This window comes from Lissotriton vulgaris, chromosome 1_1, assembly GCF_964263255.1.
Source record: "Lissotriton vulgaris chromosome 1_1, aLisVul1.2, whole genome shotgun sequence".
In the NCBI taxonomy this organism is placed as follows: Eukaryota; Metazoa; Chordata; class Amphibia; order Caudata; family Salamandridae; genus Lissotriton; species Lissotriton vulgaris.
The window spans coordinates 2,077,958,806-2,077,979,174 of record NC_141685.1 but is presented as its reverse complement, the minus strand read 5'-3'; the positions used below and the strand labels follow the sequence as shown (position 1 = coordinate 2,077,979,174).

At 45.7% G+C, this 20,369-nt stretch overlaps 1 protein-coding gene across 1 annotated transcript in view; it reads right to left on the bottom strand.

Moving 5' to 3' along the window:
* The window catches only part of SLC15A5 (solute carrier family 15 member 5), a 394,335-nt gene extending 380,839 nt beyond the window's left edge, over positions 1-13,496 (bottom strand). Inside the window, exon 1 of the mRNA XM_086938942.1 lies at positions 13,133-13,496. Coding sequence (XP_086795068.1) covers positions 13,133-13,496 — 364 coding nt within the window. The remainder of the gene's footprint in view (positions 1-13,132) is intronic.
* Positions 13,497-20,369: the final 6,873 nt, after the last annotated feature.

Sequence of the window (20,369 nt, the reverse complement as noted above, 5' to 3'; positions counted from 1 at the left end):
GATTAATCTCCTCGATAAACATACCGATTGATGTCTCCGTGCCCTGCCACAGCACGAAGACATCATCGATATAACGTACCCACAAAAGGATGTGTTCCGACCAATGATCAAGCGGGCCCCCTCTGAGCACCTGCTCCTCCCAGTAGCCGAGGTGTAAGTTGGCATAACTGGGGGCAAAGCAGGTGCCTATTGCGGTACCCCGCTCCTGAATATAGAGATCATTGCCAAAAAGAAAAATGTTCTTAGATAAGCACCATTCCATGATTTCAAGAATCATCCTGTTTTGGGATGCAAGGCGTATTGGTCTTCTATTCAAATAGTGCTCACAGGCTTTCAGACCATCAATGTGTCTTATACTCGTATACAGAGTAGAAATGTCCAATGTCAATAGAACCATAGTTGTAGGGTCCCAACAGATATCAAAGATACATTTAAAAAAATCGGTAGAGTTTTTTTATGTAGGATGGAAGTGTTCTGACAATTGGATTAAAAAAATAGTCTATATATCTTGATGGGTTTTCAAAAAGACTGCCACATGATGAAATGATGGGCCTCCCTGGTGGACTAGTGGAGTTTTTATGAATTTTTGGTAACATATAGAAGACCGGAATCACTGGGTTGTCTTGTTTAATGTATTTGTGTTCGTCCCAGCTTAGTAAACCAGTCTCCTTCCAGTAATCCAGTCTCCCATGAAATTTTTCAATGACAATCTCATATTCTCTGGGGCTTATTCGTTTATAGCAACTATGGTCAGATAGCTGACCCATAGCTTCTTTCTTATATTGTTCTTTTCCCCAGAGAACCACATTCCCTCCTTTATCGGAGGGTTTCACCAGGAGGCCATCCTCCATTTGTAGTTTTCTTACTGTTTTATGAAAGTTGGCTTTCTTTAGATTCATCTTACATTTCATTTGATTCTCTTGAAAATATAGATTCTTGAGATCTCTGGTTACATTTTCTCCAAACAGATCTACGTTATCTTTTAATGGTTGTGGGAGAAATTTAGATGTAGCCCTGAATGGCGTATGATCTTCAACTAACAAACTATTTCCATGGTCAGAATTGTCATTATTATCTTCCTCAAATGTGTCATCCATTAATGTTATCATGTCTGTTAAAGCCGGTAATTCGTACACAGTGAGGAATGGATGTGTGGTATCTAATTCTATTGCTGGGCTCAATCCACAATTACTATTTTTGGTTGCATGCATTTTACTGAGTTTAAGTTTCCTAATATACCGGTAGAGATCCATCCTGCTGTTTGGGTAATTAAATTCATTAGTGTCACAGTAGGAGAGCCCCAACTTTAGGATTGTCTCATCATCACTTGTCAATTGAACTGAGCTCAGATTGATAATTGTAGTGTCTTTGTTGGCAACATTTACTACTTCTTGCTGTTCGAACGTAGAGATCTTTTTGTTTGACAGCCTTGTACTCCTCCTTTACCCTTCGCCCCCTCGTGTTTGTCTTCTTTTCCGCGGCCCCTTCCCCATCCTCTTCCTTTCCCTATACGATGGTCTGACTGTTGCTCCATGATCATAAAATGGAATTCGTCCGCTACTGGCAGCCGTACATCACTTGGTCCTTTTCGGCTGCCATCATCCGACTCCTGCTCTGAGCCTGTTTCAGAGCTTGCATCACTCTGCATTGGCGTTTGTTGAATATTTTGACCACTGAAAATCTTTTGACGCCTCACTATGTCATATTTCTTCGCGAATGTATAAATTCGCCCAGTTTCATAGTCTATGCGATCTCTTATAAATTTCGTGGCCTTCCTATCTTTGATGCGTTTCTCATATTTTTCAAGTTTAGGCTTCAGCTCAGTTTTGAATTTTTCAATTCTCGTTTTATCTTCATGTTTATCCAATATTTCGGTCAGATCCTTTAATTTATCTATTACTTCCAATCGTTCTTTTTCTGCATATTTCAGAAGTATTTGCATCATGTTCTTTGAGCTCCCAGCACTATTTTCGGCCCACTCCTCAAGCATTCCGATATCTGGGTTTTCAGAAGAGGGGGAAATCATTATACGGAGTCCCCGCGGAATCCGATTCACCTCTAGATAACGTCTTAATAATGCCACCTCCCACCAACGGGATATTTCTCTCTTTTTCAATTTCTCGAGAGTTTGTAAGTTCTTTGTTAAATCCGGGTTTCCTGCAGGTGCAGCCACACCTGCTTTATCCGGTCTTGGTTGCACAGAGTCTTCGAACAGTTTCACCGCCTCGAGCTCCCTTGCTGCATATTCTTCTTCGCTCATCTTGTTTGCCTATACAATGCTCGTCTGGTAGTTTTCCCTGAATAAATCACTCCTTCGGTTTCCCAAAAGGAAATGGGTTCCTCCGTTGAAGCCCAAATGGGGGAAATGAAAAACCAGAGACCGGCTCCCGTTAACTCAGTATCGGACCCTTTAAGAAACGCGTGTGTGTGTGAAAGCGAGTCGGACTGACTTACCGAACCGCGGAGACCCTCCGATCGCCGGGCTGCAGAAAGCCGCCTTCTTCAGCTCCACCACTCACGTAACGTTCACCGGTCCACTGGGTCGTTACGGGGGGCGCGCCTGTCTTCGTTTTGCTTTCTGAAATTGGCGATTTAACCTGGCGTGCTTCCAAAACGCCGGCGGTGCCTGGTTCTGCGACAATCGACCATGTCGCTCTCTATTAAAGATGAGATTCCAGTCCCATTAACCTTCCGCTGAAAACATCCAGGCACTCACGAGCATAGTTTCATAGGCTTATTTATTTAAGCAATTCCATCAACGCGTTTCGGGAGTCAGGCTCCCTTGATCACAATGATTTTGCGTTGTCCAAGCCCTCCCTTTCATGCATGTACACGGTGGTAAAAACAGTAGAGGGACTCAAAACAAGACACACTATTAGTGCAAATACAGCAGCCATTTTAACATATTTACGATGTCTTTGGCATAGATGTAAAAATGAATGCAACATTTCATATCCCCTCTTGCCAAACCATTCATGAGGGAATAATTGCAACTGCTCCACATTAAAAGAGGTAACATATAACGGTATCTCTCAGAAGAACAATCTTCACTTTTCAAAGTGCATGTGCATTTTTCCATTTACAAAACGTTAACACAATGTTTCCTAATTCAACAAAGGCAAGTGCCTATTTCAAAGGAATTGAGCCCTATTTGTGAAACGGGAATAATTCATTATTTACATCTCATATTGTTAAAACACCACAATGTAATCAACTTGGCACAGTAAGGTCCTGTATGGATTTTCCCCTGGCTCTAAAGATCATGTTGTGTCACAAGCTCTAATGGGACTATTGCCAATGATAATGCTGTCAATCAAAACGACCTTATTATACGGACTGTTTCGAATGTTTACAGACACCCGAGAGATAATTAGCTTTCCGTGCGCAAGTCGCGCGGCGCGCCCGGTGCTCTCCCCGGAGCGTTTAACCGGGCGCTGCCATAGATATATATATATTTTTTTAACCTAAATTACTCAAAAACCACTGGAGCACATATCTTGAGACATAGCAAAGGCACATTGGGCTACCAGTCCCTACAATTTTGCCAAGTTTGGTGCAAATCCATTCAGCCGTTCAAGCTAAAAGTGAGTTTGACCGCCCTATGGAAATTAACATGGGGAAAACACGTTTTGGGACCCCCCTTTTATCTCGGCCCCCGCTTGACGAATCCCCCCCAAAACTTTTAGGGAAAGACCGGAGCTCCGCGAGGCAAATTTGGGGAAATTTTCAGGCAGATCCGTCAACCGACGCCAAAGTTATTCACAATAGAATTTTGAGATTTTGCATTGAAAAAAATCCTAACTATAACTACCTACAGGCGACCGCCAGTAGGTAATATATATATATATATATATATATATATATATATATATATATCTACTGGTGGTCGCCAGTAGGTATATATAGTTAGGACCTAGTTTCCATAGGAAATCCGCAACATTCTATTGGGAATAACTTTGGCGCTGGTTGATCAATCTATGTGAATTTCTCAAAGAAGATGGCGCGTTACGCTCCGCTCCTTCCCTGAAAGTTTCGGGGGGATTCGTGAAGTGGGGGCCAAGAAAAAAGTGGGGTCCCAAAACGTGTTTTCCCCATGCAATTTTCCATAGGACCTTTAGACACGGCTACAGCCCAAACGGCTGAACGGAATTACAAGAAATTTGGCAAAATGGTAGAGTCTGATTCGCAGATCACGCTTTTGCTTAAATGGTGTAAATCCCTCCAGTAGTTGCTCAGAAAATTCAAGTTGAAATCAATTATATATCTATAAGCGCGCACGGTGCGAGCACCGTGCGCGCACCGTGCGAGCACCCCCTGAGCACCCCCTGAGCAGGCCTAGAGGGTCAGGGTGCTTCTACCCTGCCCCCTTTTTGAGTTCTACACATTTGTTTTCCTGCTTTCCTGTGCCTTAGTCTACTGAGGCACAAGATGGCTGCCAACTGTTTCTGTTTTGGAGTGTTGATAGACAGTAGCAGCCAATCAGCATGCCTTCCAGAGAAAGTTGCATGCTCATTGGCTGTCAACACTACAAACCAGGAAGTGTTGGCATCCATCTTGTGCTAGATAGACCGAGGCACAAAAGAAGCAGAGCTCACAGCCCACGCAGCTCTCACAGCCCACACAGCTCTCACAGCCCACACAGCTCTCACAGCCAACACAGCTCTCACAGCCCACACAGCCCTCACAGCCCACACAGCCCACACAGCCCTCACAGCCCACACAGCTCTCACAGCCAACACAGCCCATACAGTTCTCACAGCCCAACACAGCTCTCACAGCCCACACAGCTCTTACAGCCCACATGGCTCACACTCTGACAGCCCAAACAGCTCTCACAGCTCTCACAGCCCACAGAGACCTCACAGCCCACACAGTCCTCACAGCCCACAGAGACCTCACAGCCCACACAGTCCTCACAGCCCACACAGCTCTCACATCCCACACAGCTCTCACAGCCCACACAGCTCTCACAGCCCGCCTGGGTAGACCGAGGCACAAAATAAGCAGAGCTCACAGCCAACACAGCTCTCACAGCCCACACAGCTCTCACAGCCCACACAGCTCTCACAGCCCACACAGCCCTCACAGCCCACACAGCCCACACAGCCCTCACAGCCCTCACAGCACACACAGCTCTCACAGCCAACACAGTTCTCACAGCCCCACAGGTCTCACAGCCCACACAGCACTCACAGGCCTCACAGCCCACACAGCCCTCACAGCCCACACAGCTCTCACAGCCCACACAGCTCTCACAGCCTTCACAGCCCACACAGCCCACACTCTCACAGCCCAAACAGCTCTCATAGCCCACACAGCTCTCACAGCCCAAACAGCTCTCACAGCCCACACAGCTCTCACAGCCCACACAGCTCCCACAGCCCACACAGCTCTGGCAAAGATAATACCAGCAGAGAACAAGCACTGGCAAAGACAATAACGGTAGCAAACAAACACTGGCAAAGACAATAACGGCAGAAAAAAAAAAGGCAAAGACAATAACGGCAGCAAAAAAAAACACGGACAAAGGCAATACCAGCAGCGAACCAACACTGGCAAAGATAATACAATCAGGGGGGCAGGGGCACAAAAAACGGCACAATCAGGGGACAGAAGGCCCGACAAACGGCACAATCAGTGGGCAGAAGGCAAGAAAAAACGGCACAATTAGTGGGCAGAAGGCAACAAATACGGCACAATCAGGGACAGAAGGCAAAAAATACAGCACAATTAGGGTGCAGAAGGCAAGAAATATGGCACAATCAGGGTGCATGAGGCAGGAAAAACTGCATAATCAGGGGGGCAGAAGGCAAGAAATATGGCACAATCAGGGTGCATGAGGCAGGAAATACGGCATAATCAGGGGGGCAGAAGCCAAGAAATACGGCACAATCAGGGGGGCAGAAGGCAAGAAATACGGCCAAATCAGAGAGCATCTTGCTCCGGTCCAAAAATCGGATCCCTAGGGCTGCTCAGGTGGTCCCACAAGGATATTAACATATTTAAACGTTATCCGCTAATAGAATTTGCATTTTCAAAACCTTGCAAATTCACTGAAAAAACCACAGGTTTCAGGCCTTATTCAGGTAGGAATTGGCATTTAAAAAACCTTTGAAATTCACTGAAAAAAACATAGGTTTTAGGCCTTATATAGTTAGGAATTAACATATAAAAAAACATTGAAATTCACTGAAAAAACCATAGGTTTTAGGCCTTATATAGTTAGGAATTAGCATTTAAAAAACCTTGAAAATTCACTGAAAAAACCATAGGTTTCAGGCCCTATATAGTTAGGAATTAACATATAAAAAACCACTGAAATTGCTCCTATATAGTTAGTTGAACTAACTATATATTTTGCGCATTCGCAATCCACTGCTGATGATGTCACATATTACATCATTCTTGACATGGTCAGTGACATCACTGATGACATCACTGATGACATCTCAAATGACATCACTGATGACATCATCCAGTGTCTGTGTGTTTTTGTAAAGTTTAAATATGTTTTACATATTGAAGAATGAGTGGATGTATAAGAGTATGGATGAAGGATTTGATTGTATAAGTAAGTAAGTATGTGTTAGTATATCTGTGAAAATGTAAGCTGTTCTGTGTTTAACTGTATAGATGAAGAAATCAAAGTGTGATTGATTCTTTACAGGACTGACTAGGTGTGTGAGTAACTCCATGGATGAGTGGCAATGTGTGAGTGTCTGCATAGGTTTATGAGTGCATATGATAGTGTTGTAATAATGAGTGACTCTGTGTACGAGTGATTGTATGGCTGAATGAGTGAATGTGTGTGTAGACGTAGGAATCAGTGAGTGCGTATGTAGTAACTGGTATTTGTGTGTCAATGGTTTCAAAAATGATACTCTGTATTTAACACTAGGTGTAACAGAGGTTATATTAGAGTGTAAGGACGAGCATTGTATTATCACATGAAGTATATCATCAGTGGTGTGATCATTGATGTCAAATTAGATGTCATCAGTGATGTCATTTGAGATGTCATCAGTGATGTCATCATTGATGTCACTGACCATGTCATGAATGATGTAATATGTGACATCATCAGCAGTGGATTGCGAATGCGCGAAATATATAGTTAGTTAGACTAACTTTATAGGAGCAATTTCAGTGTTTTTTTATATGTTAATTCCTAACTATATAGGGCCTGAAACCTATGGTTTTTTCAGTGAATATATATATATATATATACATATTCCAAATGAAAAGTGCTCGAAAGATGAAGGATGAAGATGAAGGAGCCTCACGCAACGTTAATTGTGCATTTTTATTTCAGCAGACAGCAGGGTGCAAAATTCATCCTCCCAGTACATGTAAATAATTGCCATACGCATTTCAGGACTCTTCCCTTGCAAATGGCTTTTGTCATTTTACAGCTCCGCGTGGATAGCACTTTGCTAATCCTATGCTTAAAGACTTTGCTGTACAAATGGCAAAAGACTATGCCCATTTCTATATCGGCGTGGATAGCACTGTGCTAATCCTATGCTTAAAAACTTTGATAGAAAAGCTGACATTTGAGCACTTTGCCAGGGCCGGTTGCGGTTCCCAGTCCGGCCCTGGATGAAGAGCCTCACACAACGTCAATTGTGCCTTTTTATTTCCCCCAGTGGATGTCCCAAATGTAACCCTGCCAGCTGCAGATATTGCACAAATGGTTGTGGTATGTCCTATCTTACCAGAATTCACGGATGGGGTGATCACGTTTATGTCATACAGTTTGGGCCATCGTGTCTTACAAAGGAGATAGTGCTGTGTGTTAAGCTTGATTATAAGGGTGACTTACAGTGCCTAGCCACGATAATGTTAGTCTGTGCCCGGCTATGTATTGGAAGGTCATGGGTCTCCACAGCCCCTCCAAAAGCGGTAGAATGGTGTGCCCTCATCCAACAGATCCATGACTCCAAAGTTAGCTCTTAGCTCTGGCAAAAGCTAGAGGTCTCTCTTCCCAGATAAAATTTGTTAAGATTTGGATTCATTTTAGCTAGGATTTTTCAAACTTCAACCACAAATAACACTGTAATCGCTCTTTTATTTTATTTTTTGTAGATTTGCAGACTCTGCTTTTTTATTTGTTCCTGTCTTATGTTTTATTGATTTTGGATGGTTCTGCTTAATGCTATGCTCTTGAAGTTTATGGGCCATATGTATCAAGATAAAGTGCGTTCCCAAACGCTGAAATTTGCAGAATTTCTGCATGTGTGATAGCAATTTAGCTGTGTGCTACGTAGGTACCTCTAAATCTACTCACAAAATTAGGAATTGCATGAATTGAGATTCCTGATTTTGTGCAAGCATTTAAGCTAAGCTAGTAGGCATCGCAAATTGTGATATTGCCTTAAGGAATCCCAAATTACCACCAACTTCCATTTGGTGGCAATTTGCGATTTCCTTAAAAAAAAGACTTTTTTGCTTTTTTTAAAGTGCCATGCGGCACACATACATGGCCATAGGGCATGCATGTGCACCTCATGTGCACACATGCACATTTCAGGGGTGCAACAGGGTGTCTTTTTGGAACCCTTGCACCCATGAAATTGTGTGCACAATTTGCAAGTATCTATTGGGTACGCGCATATTTTGCGTGCAATTCCCATTCATTCTTATGGCCCTCTTGGCCATAAGAATGAATTTGAAGTAATTCCTTAATTAAGGAATGTGATTGATTCCCACAAAAATTGCTAATTATTAATTACATATCGTTTTGCGATTCTCAAATAGCGATTCTCTAACAATCGCTATTTAATGCATTAGTTCATACATATGCCCCTTGGATCTTTGTATGTTGAACAAACCTGACTTGGAAAAGTACAAAAATTGAAAATACTTTTAAGGAAAGGAATGGCACTGATGATGACCTACTTGTATTATCAGAAATAGACTAGCTCTAGTATGATTACTATTTTTGTCAGGTACATCTTTTTGGACCTGCAGGCGACTGGCGTGCATAAAACCATAGACATAAAACATCAACAGACATACATAGTTATCTAAAGGGTGACTGCTTTCTACCAGGTCATTACGGGTATTGCTTTCAGTACTCAAGTTGAATGTGAGCACCTAATGCTTTCTGGGAGATGCAGTCTTTTTTCACTTTCATTGCACTAACACACCTGAAAACAATGATCTTGTTGTAAATAGAAGTCTAGAGCCGGGTGTATTATTATGGTTTCTTTATTAAAGATAGTTGCAAGTCAAGTCTTCAAGATGGTAATAAGAAAAGACCCACCAGGAGTGACCTCCTTGCCACTCAGCCTTCCTGGTGCCAACTGCCAGTAGAGACCAGGGCAAGCCCCCAACACTCCATGATGTCACCAAAGATTCTAGTGGTGACATCATGTGACTGACAATGAAAACCCGCAGACAGAAAAGAGACAGGCTAAATATAACACATCTCCTTTCTTTAGGGAAATCAAAAAGATGAAATTAGAATAAGTAACATTAGCTTCAGTGTACACATCCACATAAAAGTACACAGTACATTCTTAAAATAGACCATTGAAAATAACGTACACAAGGATATAAAAGTACACAACACATTCTAAAGATAGAGCATTAAGATAACATTCGCACTACCTTACATCTTCAGGTAATCAGTAACAAGTCCCAAAGGTAATAACTAACAAATCCCAAACACAACTAGTCCCAAGTCCCATCCCCTTTCCTTGGGAAACACAAACACAAATTGATTTTGTGACAAAATATGGAGCCCGCTGTGCTCCTTAATGGGGTACAACTCTCCCCGTGAACCACACCTTGGAGTAGCCATTGCCCCGTCCCCAATTTTCTAATGGGGTACTCACTACCCTTAAAACTAAAAATTGGAGCAGCACACTGTGCACCGTAACGGGGTACAACCCTCCCCACACCTTGGAGTAGCCATTGCTCTGCCCCCAAATATGTAATGGGGTACTCTCCGTCTCCAAACAAATGATGGGGTACTCACCACCCCTGAACTAATTTTCAAATACCAGGGCACACAACACCCTAAGAACCACAACTCCATAACTAGGACACATATAGTCCCCTGCACCTCACCCCGTGAACTCCAAACAATTTGAGCATATAGCCTACATCTAAAAATAAAGTAAAAAAACAACAGGGTAACACTCTGAATTATAACCAGCTATGCCTCCTCAAAGACACAAAATTTTGTCACTCACCACACACTTGCCATTCACCACACATGAAAAATACTGCATGGGCACTCACCACCCCAAAACCATGACCTTGAAACAAAGTGCACAAGCACACCATCCCAAAGTAGGCAGCTAAAACCGCTACAGATTCTCCATCAACCCCACATGAACCACGATACAAACATCACAATGACCAGCATAGTAATGCAAGAGAAAGTCTTGTGCTCCGGTGAGCGGTCTCTCACTCAAGGCTATCTTCTACTTTGAATGTAAAACTGCTCTCCAAATGATCGCTGCATTATCCCATGCAGCATTAGTGTTGAAAAGTACCTTTTTAGTGAACCCCCTACAGCCTCCACTCTTCGCGACATGGCCCAAAAAAATACTGCTTTTATGTCGCTAAGAGGCACCATCTGCCACTTCCCTCAGCAGCAACTCCACCAAAAGTTTTGTACGTCCCACGAATTCACGTTTCTCTGGGGATGCTCCCTCAAAGGCTCCTCTGTAGTGCAACAACAACTCAAGATGGCGGCACGCATCCAACGTCGCACCGGGTGGCTCTGGGCACACCGCTGCTCTCAAACGTGCAAGTGCAGCACAGGGAGGCACGTCACAAGGAGGTGAAATGCGAAGGTAGGCTCTTCACGTTCCTCGCGCGCTTCTTTTTAAAAAAAAACGAAATCATGTTGACAGTTAAGCATCTCACGTTTGGCATCTTTTGCGCACCACATACTGCGCATTTGAAAAGGTTTTTTTTACAAAAACAAGGTGACAATTAAGCATTTCTTGTTTGGCAACAGCTTCCGAAATATAGTCGAATGTTTGCCTCTCTGCATACTCTCGCACAGCCACAAAATAGAGGTAACGGCGCCTTTTCCAATTGAACGCTCCCCCAGGCGCTCGATAATAATGTGTCCTTACAGTGTTGAATGCCAAACAAAATGGATTCCGAATTAACGGTATAGCAGTCTCACAATCACTTTTGACACGCAGTTCTTTAACAGAAGTAACACTCCAATAAAACCCCTCCTTTCCTTGACTGCTACATATTTTTAACAACGACGATCTCTGCCAAGTTTGCCACCACACTAATGCAAAGCACATCAACACCCTGGGTTTGCAGGCCGTCCTGATATCATAGGACACTGGTGGGACTTACCAGGGTGCTTTCTTTTTTTTCTTAGTTCCTTTGGTTTCAAAATTGATCTTCAGATTCTTTCAACACAGACTCTTCTTTTCCATAGGTACCTTAAAACTTGCTGAATCCTTAATATTGTAGGTTCTTTTTTTACTCCTTTCTTCTGCACGCTGTTAATCCACTCCAGGCTGCCCAAACGTCGCCAAAAATGTTGTAAATAGAAGGCCTCAAGCCAGGTATATTTTAGGTTACTTTATTCAGGTTGGGTTTCAGGTGAAGTAATTAAGATGATAATATAAAAGACCCACCAGGAGTGACCTTCTTGTCACTCAGCCTGCCTGGTGCCAACTGCCAGTACAGACCAGGGCAAGCCCCTAACACTCCATGATGTCACCAAAGATTCTAGTGGTGACATCATGTGAGTGACAATGAAAACCCACAGACAGAAAAGAGACAGGCTAAATATAACAGATCTGTAGTGCAGGAATGAGGACTGTTCATTATCAATTTCAATTTTCAGAAAGCTTTATTCAACAGCATGTCATAAAAGCAAAAGTATACACCCTCTTACATCATTAGACATAATCATTATAAATACTAACCAAGTAAAAAAACAATGTTAAAAAGTTATTAAATCTTATGACTGTCATTTGCAGGTTAAAAAACAGTTATTCTAGAAGAATAGATTAAAACTAATGTATACAAAAACATAATCAACCATCTTGCTCAGAGTCTTTAGTAATCATTGGCTGGTGTCCAAGGAATTTAAAGTGCGTGTGCGTATAATCCAGGCCCACCTTAAAAATTTGGCAACAGCAATCGCTAAGCAAGGTGAGCAATCAGTCTCCAGTATCCGTAGCGCCTCAATGTAACTCCGGGTGCCCATATTGAAACATATTGGTTTTAGCCACTTGCTACGAGGGCATATATAGTGGGGACATACAAACAGCATATGGGATACATTCTCAATCAAGTTTTTACAGTTATGGCATTTGTCATACCAATTTGCCGACCACTTATAACTGAAAGCTTTTACGGGTAATATCCCAGTAAGCTTCACAGAGAGTGCGAGCTTTAAAATCAAGGAACCGTCCTGTTAGATTAGTGTTTGTACAGGTACTATTGGTGGACATCCAAATCATTTCCCAATACATTTTTTTCAAAATTATTTTTGACGGGAAGCTTGGGACTGTTCATTATGACTTGAGTGAGCTGATCACCATAGTTACGTGACAATTAAGAGGTTAGGAGATGGACCTGCCATTGGCCAGTCTATGAACTGCCTTAAGTTACAAAAGAAATAGGAGTGTACAATACTTTGCATTTCCATTTGTGTATTCCCATTTGCGTTTTACCTGCCGTGTTCGCCTGCTGAAGTTAAGAGAAGTAAAGTTGTCAGTTCTATCAAAAACAACGTGTGTTGCTGCATACGAGGAATACAGAACGTGAGTTTCTGTATTAACCCAGGCAAGTGATCTGGTAAACAAAAATCTTGCGTAGATTTTCAGCGAACCCTGGAACAATTTGCTGGCACTCTACATGTATTCACATGAAATTGTCTTTAAGGTAGCTTATTGGGGGTTGGGTTGATGGGGCCGGGGGGGAGGTAGGGTAGGGGTACTTCTGCCACAGAGATTTCTAATCTGAGTCAGAGTTTGAATCTGGATGGGTTTCCCCAATATGCCAGGTTTGATCAAAACGACTAACTTTAAGTTGCTGCCATTAGTATCACCTGTTGGATTCGCGCTATGAAGCTACATTGTAGCTAATAACATTCTCATAAATGAATCACAAAGTGCACTATAACGTGGTCACCTACCTGCAAAGTGCAGAAAAGCACAGATGTACACCACGGATGTCCTTCCCATGCACGTTTCAGCAAACCAGCCCACCAGCACGGGCGTGATGGTGGACGCGCCCACGAAGCAGAGGTTCACCGTCGCGGCCTGGTGGTTGTCGTAGCCCAGTCTGACGGTGCAAAACAGAATCATGTTGCAGACGGTCCCGAAGAAGGTGAACCGCTCGCACAGCTCGACGAGCAGCACGCAGATGCCAACCTGAAGCCTTTGTCTTGGCTGGCTCCCCGAGGGCTCACGGGGCCTGGATTTCCTTAGATATTTCCTCGACTTTCTCACAGTCTTACAGTTAAAAAGTCTTTTCTTGCGATAGTCTATAATGGCCATGCTCTGCCTTCCTGGGCCTGGCGTGTCTGGGTCGGCCAACCTGTGTTTGTGTGCTCCTCGGCATTTCTGTAATTAAGAAGGGGTGATACCCTGCCCTCGAATTTCACACGGTCGCACCACAATTTAACTGTGTACTTCACACAGTGGTGCCAAGACGCGGCTTCTACGTCCAAGGAGCCAAGACTACGCCAGGACCTATCTGGAGCAATCGTCACTTTCGAACATCGTGACTTTCTTTTTCAGCAAGATAGTGCACAAAATATTTGTTTGTTGAGTAAATGGATTATTGTATTCTTCCCTTCGATGCCCGACGTGACTTATTGATGAAAAAAAAATGCGACGTGACAAAAGTTACATAAATAGTACATTTAAGCAGTGAGATAGGCCAATGCTATAAAAAGTCTACAATGAACGTTAAGATATTTTACTTAAAACTGTGCTCGAAGGAGGAAACAAAGGCACACCAGTGAAGGCTAATGCGTACGTGATGCTGTGTCTTCTAGGATGTAAAAGTGATATATTTAGGATATTCTATGCTAGTGTATGTAAAGGTGTTCTTGGCAGAGCTACAATTAATTTACATTTACTGGTAGCTTCTAAAAACGAAGCATAGTACATCTTTCGTGCCTTTGGTCTTACGAGAAGGACAATCTCGCACAAGCGTGGCACCCACCTTTCATTAATGTGCTAAAATCTGAAGCTAGGCTCTGGCCGATATTAGATCTCAAACCCTTGTAGACCACTGGTGGAATATTTACTCTCAAGGTGTGACTGGACGCTTGCTTTTTGAAGGCGATGGAGCATGCCTGGAATTTTATGCGGTCAAAAGCACTGCCTTTCCGGGAAGTGTATTTTAAATTCAGCAGTGCACTTGTTAAACTCTACAATCCACATATGAAACATCTAGCTCCTAGAACGCAAGACATAAATACATTAGCTGACGTCTAAAATTGGAATTTGCTTCAAGATACAGATGATACCAGTAGTGAAATCAAAGAACGTTATACACAGCAATCTGTAACGCCACAGCTTCAATTAGACACTATTAAATTTGGTCTTGACAATAACTGGCTGTGAAAAAGAATTTGCTTGACTGAAGAAGCCAGACTAAATATTCCTGCAATCTAATACCCTACCTAAAGTTCATAAAAGACCTCCAAGACTCCATGTCAGCCGATTGTGACTGGTTCTGAATCTGTTCTTCAAACCTTAGCAGAGTATGCCCTCTATTTTATTCAAACTTTTGTGTCTATAAACAAATCATTTGTTCATGATAGTAATGGACTATGTTGAAGGATACTCATTTGACATCAGCACAGACCTACTGGTCACAATGGATATAGAGAGACTCTGCACTAATATTTCCCAGTTAGAGGTCTTGTCCTTTCTTGAAACTATACTTAAGACTAGAGCTTGTCCCTGCAGAGGCCCCACATCCTTTATTATTAAGTGTCCCTACATAGCTCTCAGGAACAGAGATATTTTTTATTTTAAATGTTTTTTTTATGCACAAACGAACAATGTTTATTTGGGAGTAATTTGTGGTGCTCCCAATATAGCATATTTCTATGTTGCAGCAGAAAAGTTAATCTCTCATGAAAGCAGCCTATTCAAATATAACATTCGTAAAAGTAGTCATTATGTAGATAATGTATTTTTAAATTGGAGAGGCAGTGATGTTGAACTTAAAACGTTTCATGACTGGATCAATTCGAGAAGTACTAATTAATATACCACAATAGATGATAATAATCAATCCATTATTTTTTTAGACTTGTTCATTCACAAAGATGATAGCCCAATATGTACTTCGCTGTATATGAAACCAACATCTTGTAATACAATTTTGAAATGTAACAGTCACCTTCCTCAGAAATTAAAAGACAATTTGCTGTTTGCTCTGTTTGGGGATTTGAGATGCATGCAACTGTACCAAAAAAATCGTAATATTTCAAAGAAGATGGAATATTAGCTGCCAAACTCAAGGCATGTGGTTACCTGAGCAAATTTGTTCAAAGATCATTAAATCGTGCTTAGTATAATGATCCCCAATCTCTACTTCAGGTACAAGACCACCAAAAAAGGACTGTAAATGAGTGTGTATATCCACCTACAGAATCCAATAAAATAATCAATCAATCAATCAATCACAGCATTTGTATAGCGCGCTACTCACCTGGAAGGGTCTCAAGGCGCTTGGGCGAAGGGGTCCGCTACTGCTCGAACAGCCAGGTCTTGAGTTGTCTCCTGAAGGCGAGGTGGTCCTGGGTCAGCCGGAGGTGGATGGGGAGGGAGTTCCATGTCTTGGCCGCCAGGTAGGAGAAGGATCTGCCTCCGGCGGTGGCTCTTCGGATGCGTGGTACGGTTGCGAGGGCGAGGCTGGTAGACCGTAGCTGGCGGGTGGGTGTGTAGAAGGTCAGGCGGTCGTTGAGGTACTTGGGGCCCAGGTCGTGGAGAGACTTGTGTGCGTGGGTGAGGAGCCTGAACGTGATCCTCTTGTCAACGGGGAGCCAGTGCAGGTCCCTCAGGTGGCCGGAGATGTGGCTGCGTCGGGGGATGTCCAGAATGAGTCGGGCGGAGGCGTTCTGGATGCGTTGGAGTCTTTTCTGTAGCTTGGCTGTGGTTCCGGCGTAGAGGGTGTTTCCGTAGTCCAGTCGGCTGGTGACGAGGGCCTGGGTGACAGTCTTCCTGGTTTCGGTCGGGATCCACAGGAAGATCTTGCGAAGCATGCGAAGGGTGTGAAAGCATGATGAGGATACGGCGTTGACCTGTCTGGTCATCGAGAGGGAGGAGTCCAGGATGAAGCCCAGTTTGCGTGTGTGGTCTGTTGGCTTGGGGGCGGTGCCCAGGGCTGGTGGCCACCAGGAGTCATTCCAGGCGGAGGGTGATGGTCCCAGGATGAGGACTTCCGTCTTGTCTGAGTTCAGTTTCAGGCGACTGTTCTTCATCCACTCGGCGACGTCTTTCATCCCTTTGTGTAGGCTGGTTCTGGCGGTGTCGGGGTCTCTGGTGAGGGAGAGGATCAGCTGGGTGTCGTCGGCGTAGGAGATGATGTTGAGGTTGTGTTGGCGTGCGATGGCGGTTAGAGGTCTCATGTAGATGTTGAAGAGGGTGGGGCTGAGTGATAATCCTTGCGGGACTCCACAGATGATTTCGGTGGCCTCGGATCAAAACGGGGGGAGGCGGACTCTCTGTGTTCTTCCGGCGAGGAATGAGATGATCCACTTCAGTGCTTTCTCTTGGATGCCGGTGTTGTCGAGGCGTTGGACTAGGGTGCGGTGGCAGACGGTGTCGAATGCTGCGGAGAGGTCCAGGAGGATGAGTGCCGCTGTTTCCCCGTTGTCGAGCAGGGCTCGGATGTCATCGGTGGCTGCGATGAGAGCGGTCTCGGTGGTGTGGTTGGCTCTGAAACCGGACTGTGAGGGGTCGAGGGATCCGTTCGTCTCGAGGAAGGCGGCAAGCTGTTTGTTGACGATCTTCTCGATGACTTTGGCTGGAAAAGGGAGGAGCGAGATGGGTCGGAAGTTTTTGAGGTCGGTGGGGTCTGCTGTCGGTTTCTTCAGTAGGGCGCTGAGCTCGGCATGCTTCCAGCTCTCCGGGAAGGTGGCGGTGTTGAAGGAGGTGTTTATGATGTCCCGGAGTTGGGGTGCGATGGTGGAGTCAGCCTTGTTGAAGACGTGGTGGGGGCAGGGGTCGGTTGGAGAGCCGGAGTGGATGGTGTTCATCGTGCGGGCTGTGTCTTCGGTGGTCACCGTGGTCCAGGTGCGGAGGGTGGCGGTGGGGTTCGTTGGTTCGGTGGTTGGGTGCGTGGATGGTACGCCGAAACTGTTGTGGATGTCGGCAATCTTGCGGTGGAAGAACGAGGCGAGGGAGTCGCAGAGATCTTGTGAAGGGGTGATGTCGTTGTTGCCAGTGCTGGGGTTGGAGAACTCCTTGACGATGCTGAAGAGTTCCTTGCTGTCGTGGGTGTTGTTGTCCAGTCGCTCCTTCAGTGATTTCTTCTTGGTGGTGCGGATGAGCTGGTGGTGCTTGCGGGTGGCGTGTTTGAGGGCGGTCATGTTGTCAGTGGTCCGGTCGTGGAGCCAGGCTTTCTCAAGGGTGCGGCAGGTCTTCTTGGAGTCTTTGAGTTCGTCGGTGAACCAGGGGGCTTTCTTGGTTTTGGGTCTGCTGGGAAGGTTCTTCAAAGGTGCAAGGTCATCGGCGCAGGCGGTCAGCCACTGCGTAAAGTTACGGGCTACTTCGTTGACGTCTGATGTGCTGGTGGGTGGGTTCTGGCTGAGGGAGGTGGTGAGCTGGTCGGCGGTGATCTTGCTCTAGCTTCTGTGAGGAACCTGTTGCGGGTGGTGGTGGGTTGTGGTTTTTCTGAATCTGAAGTGGACGCAGCTGTGGTCGGTCCAGTGGAGTTCGGTGGAGTGGCTGAAGCTGATGTGCTTGCTGGATGAGAAGACGGGATCAAGCGTGTGGCCGGCGTAGTGGGTGGGGGTGTTGACCAGTTGCTTGAGTCCGAGGTTGGCGAGGTTGTTCAGCAGGGTGGTGGTGTTGCGGTCCTTGTTGTTCTCCAGGTGGAAGTTTAGGTCCCCTAGGAGGATGTAGTCGGCGGAGGGCAGGGCGTGTGGGCTGATGAAGTCCGTGATGTCTTCGCTGAATTGCGTGCGTGGTCCCGGGGGTCGGTAGATGAGGGTGCCTCCGAGGGTCGTCTTTGGGTCAGTGTGAATCTGGAAGTGGAGGTGTTCGGCGGTGGCGAGGGTGTCGTCGGCGTCGGTCGTGATGCGGATGGTGTTCTTGTGGGCGATGGCGATGCCTCCTCCGGTCTGGTTGATGCGGTCCCTCCTGATGATCTTGTATCCATCCGGGATGGCGATGGCGATGTCGGGGGCTGAGGAGGCGTTCATCCATGTTTCAGCGAGGAAGGCGATGTCTGGGGATGTTGTGTCGAGGAGGTTCCAGAGTTCTACGGCGTGTCTGTGGACGGAGCGGGTGTTGAGCAGGATGCACTTGAGGTCGCTGCAGGAGTTTGGCTTGGCGGGCGTGGTGCAGGTTCGAAGGCAGGAGAACTTGCAGGTTGCGCAGGTGAAGGGTCCGTGAGTGCGTCTTGGGGCGCACGGTAGCAGGTGGGGTTTCGGCCGGCATTGAGTGCGTGTAGGGCAGCGGCGTCGTAGGTCTGTCGGGTCGTCTTGCATCGCTGAGGACCAGGGGTCCTGGCACTGGGCGCTGGTCTGGCACGGACGGGCGCAGACAGGCTTGCCTTTGGCGCACCTTCGGCACACAATCGGCACACCCGCTGTGCGTGACCGCTGCGTGTACCCGCGGTCGCCATTTATGGCGAAGTGGGAGGGAGGGAGGAGCAGCTGGGAGGCGGGAGCGGGGAGGGCACAGAACGAAAAGGGGGCGTGGCCGCTTGGGCGGCGCCGGGAAGTGGGGAGCGGGGAGCGGGGCGGGAACAACAACGAAGCCTACACAACAGCGTGCAGGGGACAGCAGAGACGAGATACAAAAAGGAAATAAACAATTAGAAAAGGAAAAAATAAAGGTTAAATACAGTTGAAGCAAAATACAGTTGAAGCAAAATACACACACGCAAAATACGGCGGAGGGGCAGGGAGCAGAGAGGCAGACACAGCGAGGCTGCGGGCAGCAGCGAGGCGAGGGGCACACACACAGCTGGTGGCCGTGCGGCGCGGGGTTGTCCTGAGAACAGGTCTTAAAAATTGGCATTTGGTGAACAATTGCCTATTTAAATTTTATGAATCAATGTTTGCTTTCAAACAGCAACAGAACTTGTGTAAAAATTAGTAGGGGCCTATTGATTTCCCTAATCCCACTCTGGCTGAAAGTTTCGGTTTGAATCCGAATTTTGCCCATTACTTGTGTGGTAACTGCACTGTCTGTAATACCACTAGTAGGGCCACATCTTTTTCTTGAATGGCTTTACATGGTCTTGAACATTTCTATAACTACGTGACCAAGATTGTCATTTATTGCCTAGTGTGCCTGTGGCCCCTCATATACTGGCAGAACCACTCGGGAGGTCCAAGAAGAATTGTACAACACCAATCCAGCCTTAAATGCTGTGTCTAGAAATTCTCTTGGTATAGTATTACATTAAAAAAATAATATTTAGCCGGGGCAAGATGGCCGCTGGTGGTCTGAAGTGAGAAGTCGCAGGGGCAAGATGGCCGCTGGTGGTCTGTAGTGAGAAGTCGCATCTCACTCCTCCTCCCTTCCACAGTAAATGATGGTCTAAACTGCCTCAATGCACGGCAATGAGATTGGGTCTCCGGGATCGCAGAAGCAGTGATACTAGCATCCTACTGTGGTGGCAGTGTACCGGCGAGCTAATAAAAGCAGTTCTTCATCGAGCGCAGATAAGGTTTACAGCTCTCATCGTGCTGACCTGTAAAGGGGCTTCAATCATGCCACCATGCACAACCAAGCTAAATGACCCTAAAGATTTAGCATCGCAGAAGGATCCCACGAACAAAGATAAGATTGAGCCTAAGCCACCAGCAGGCTCTGTAGCGCAGCGAGGTACCACCACCAGCACTACAAAAAAAAACCCTGGGGAAAAAGTCGGGCGAGGCAATGATGCAGCACCTACCCCTGGCGTGGCCCGTGACACTTTGCCCATGCGATCTGCCCAAAATAAAGCGAAACTCAAGGAAACTACAATGCAGCAGCCTACAGTAGCAGATAGCTTTGCGCCCAAACCTGCGGAGTCCGTCGATGTGGCAGTCATCAGCGCGAGGAGCCGGGAGAAGGAGCTCAACCCACTGAACGTCCTCGTGGACGCCAGCACGCCGGTAACCAGGCAACCGGAGCAGGCGCTGGAACAGGCGTCGGAGCAAGGGCTGGAGCGCGCAGTCGCGACCGGCG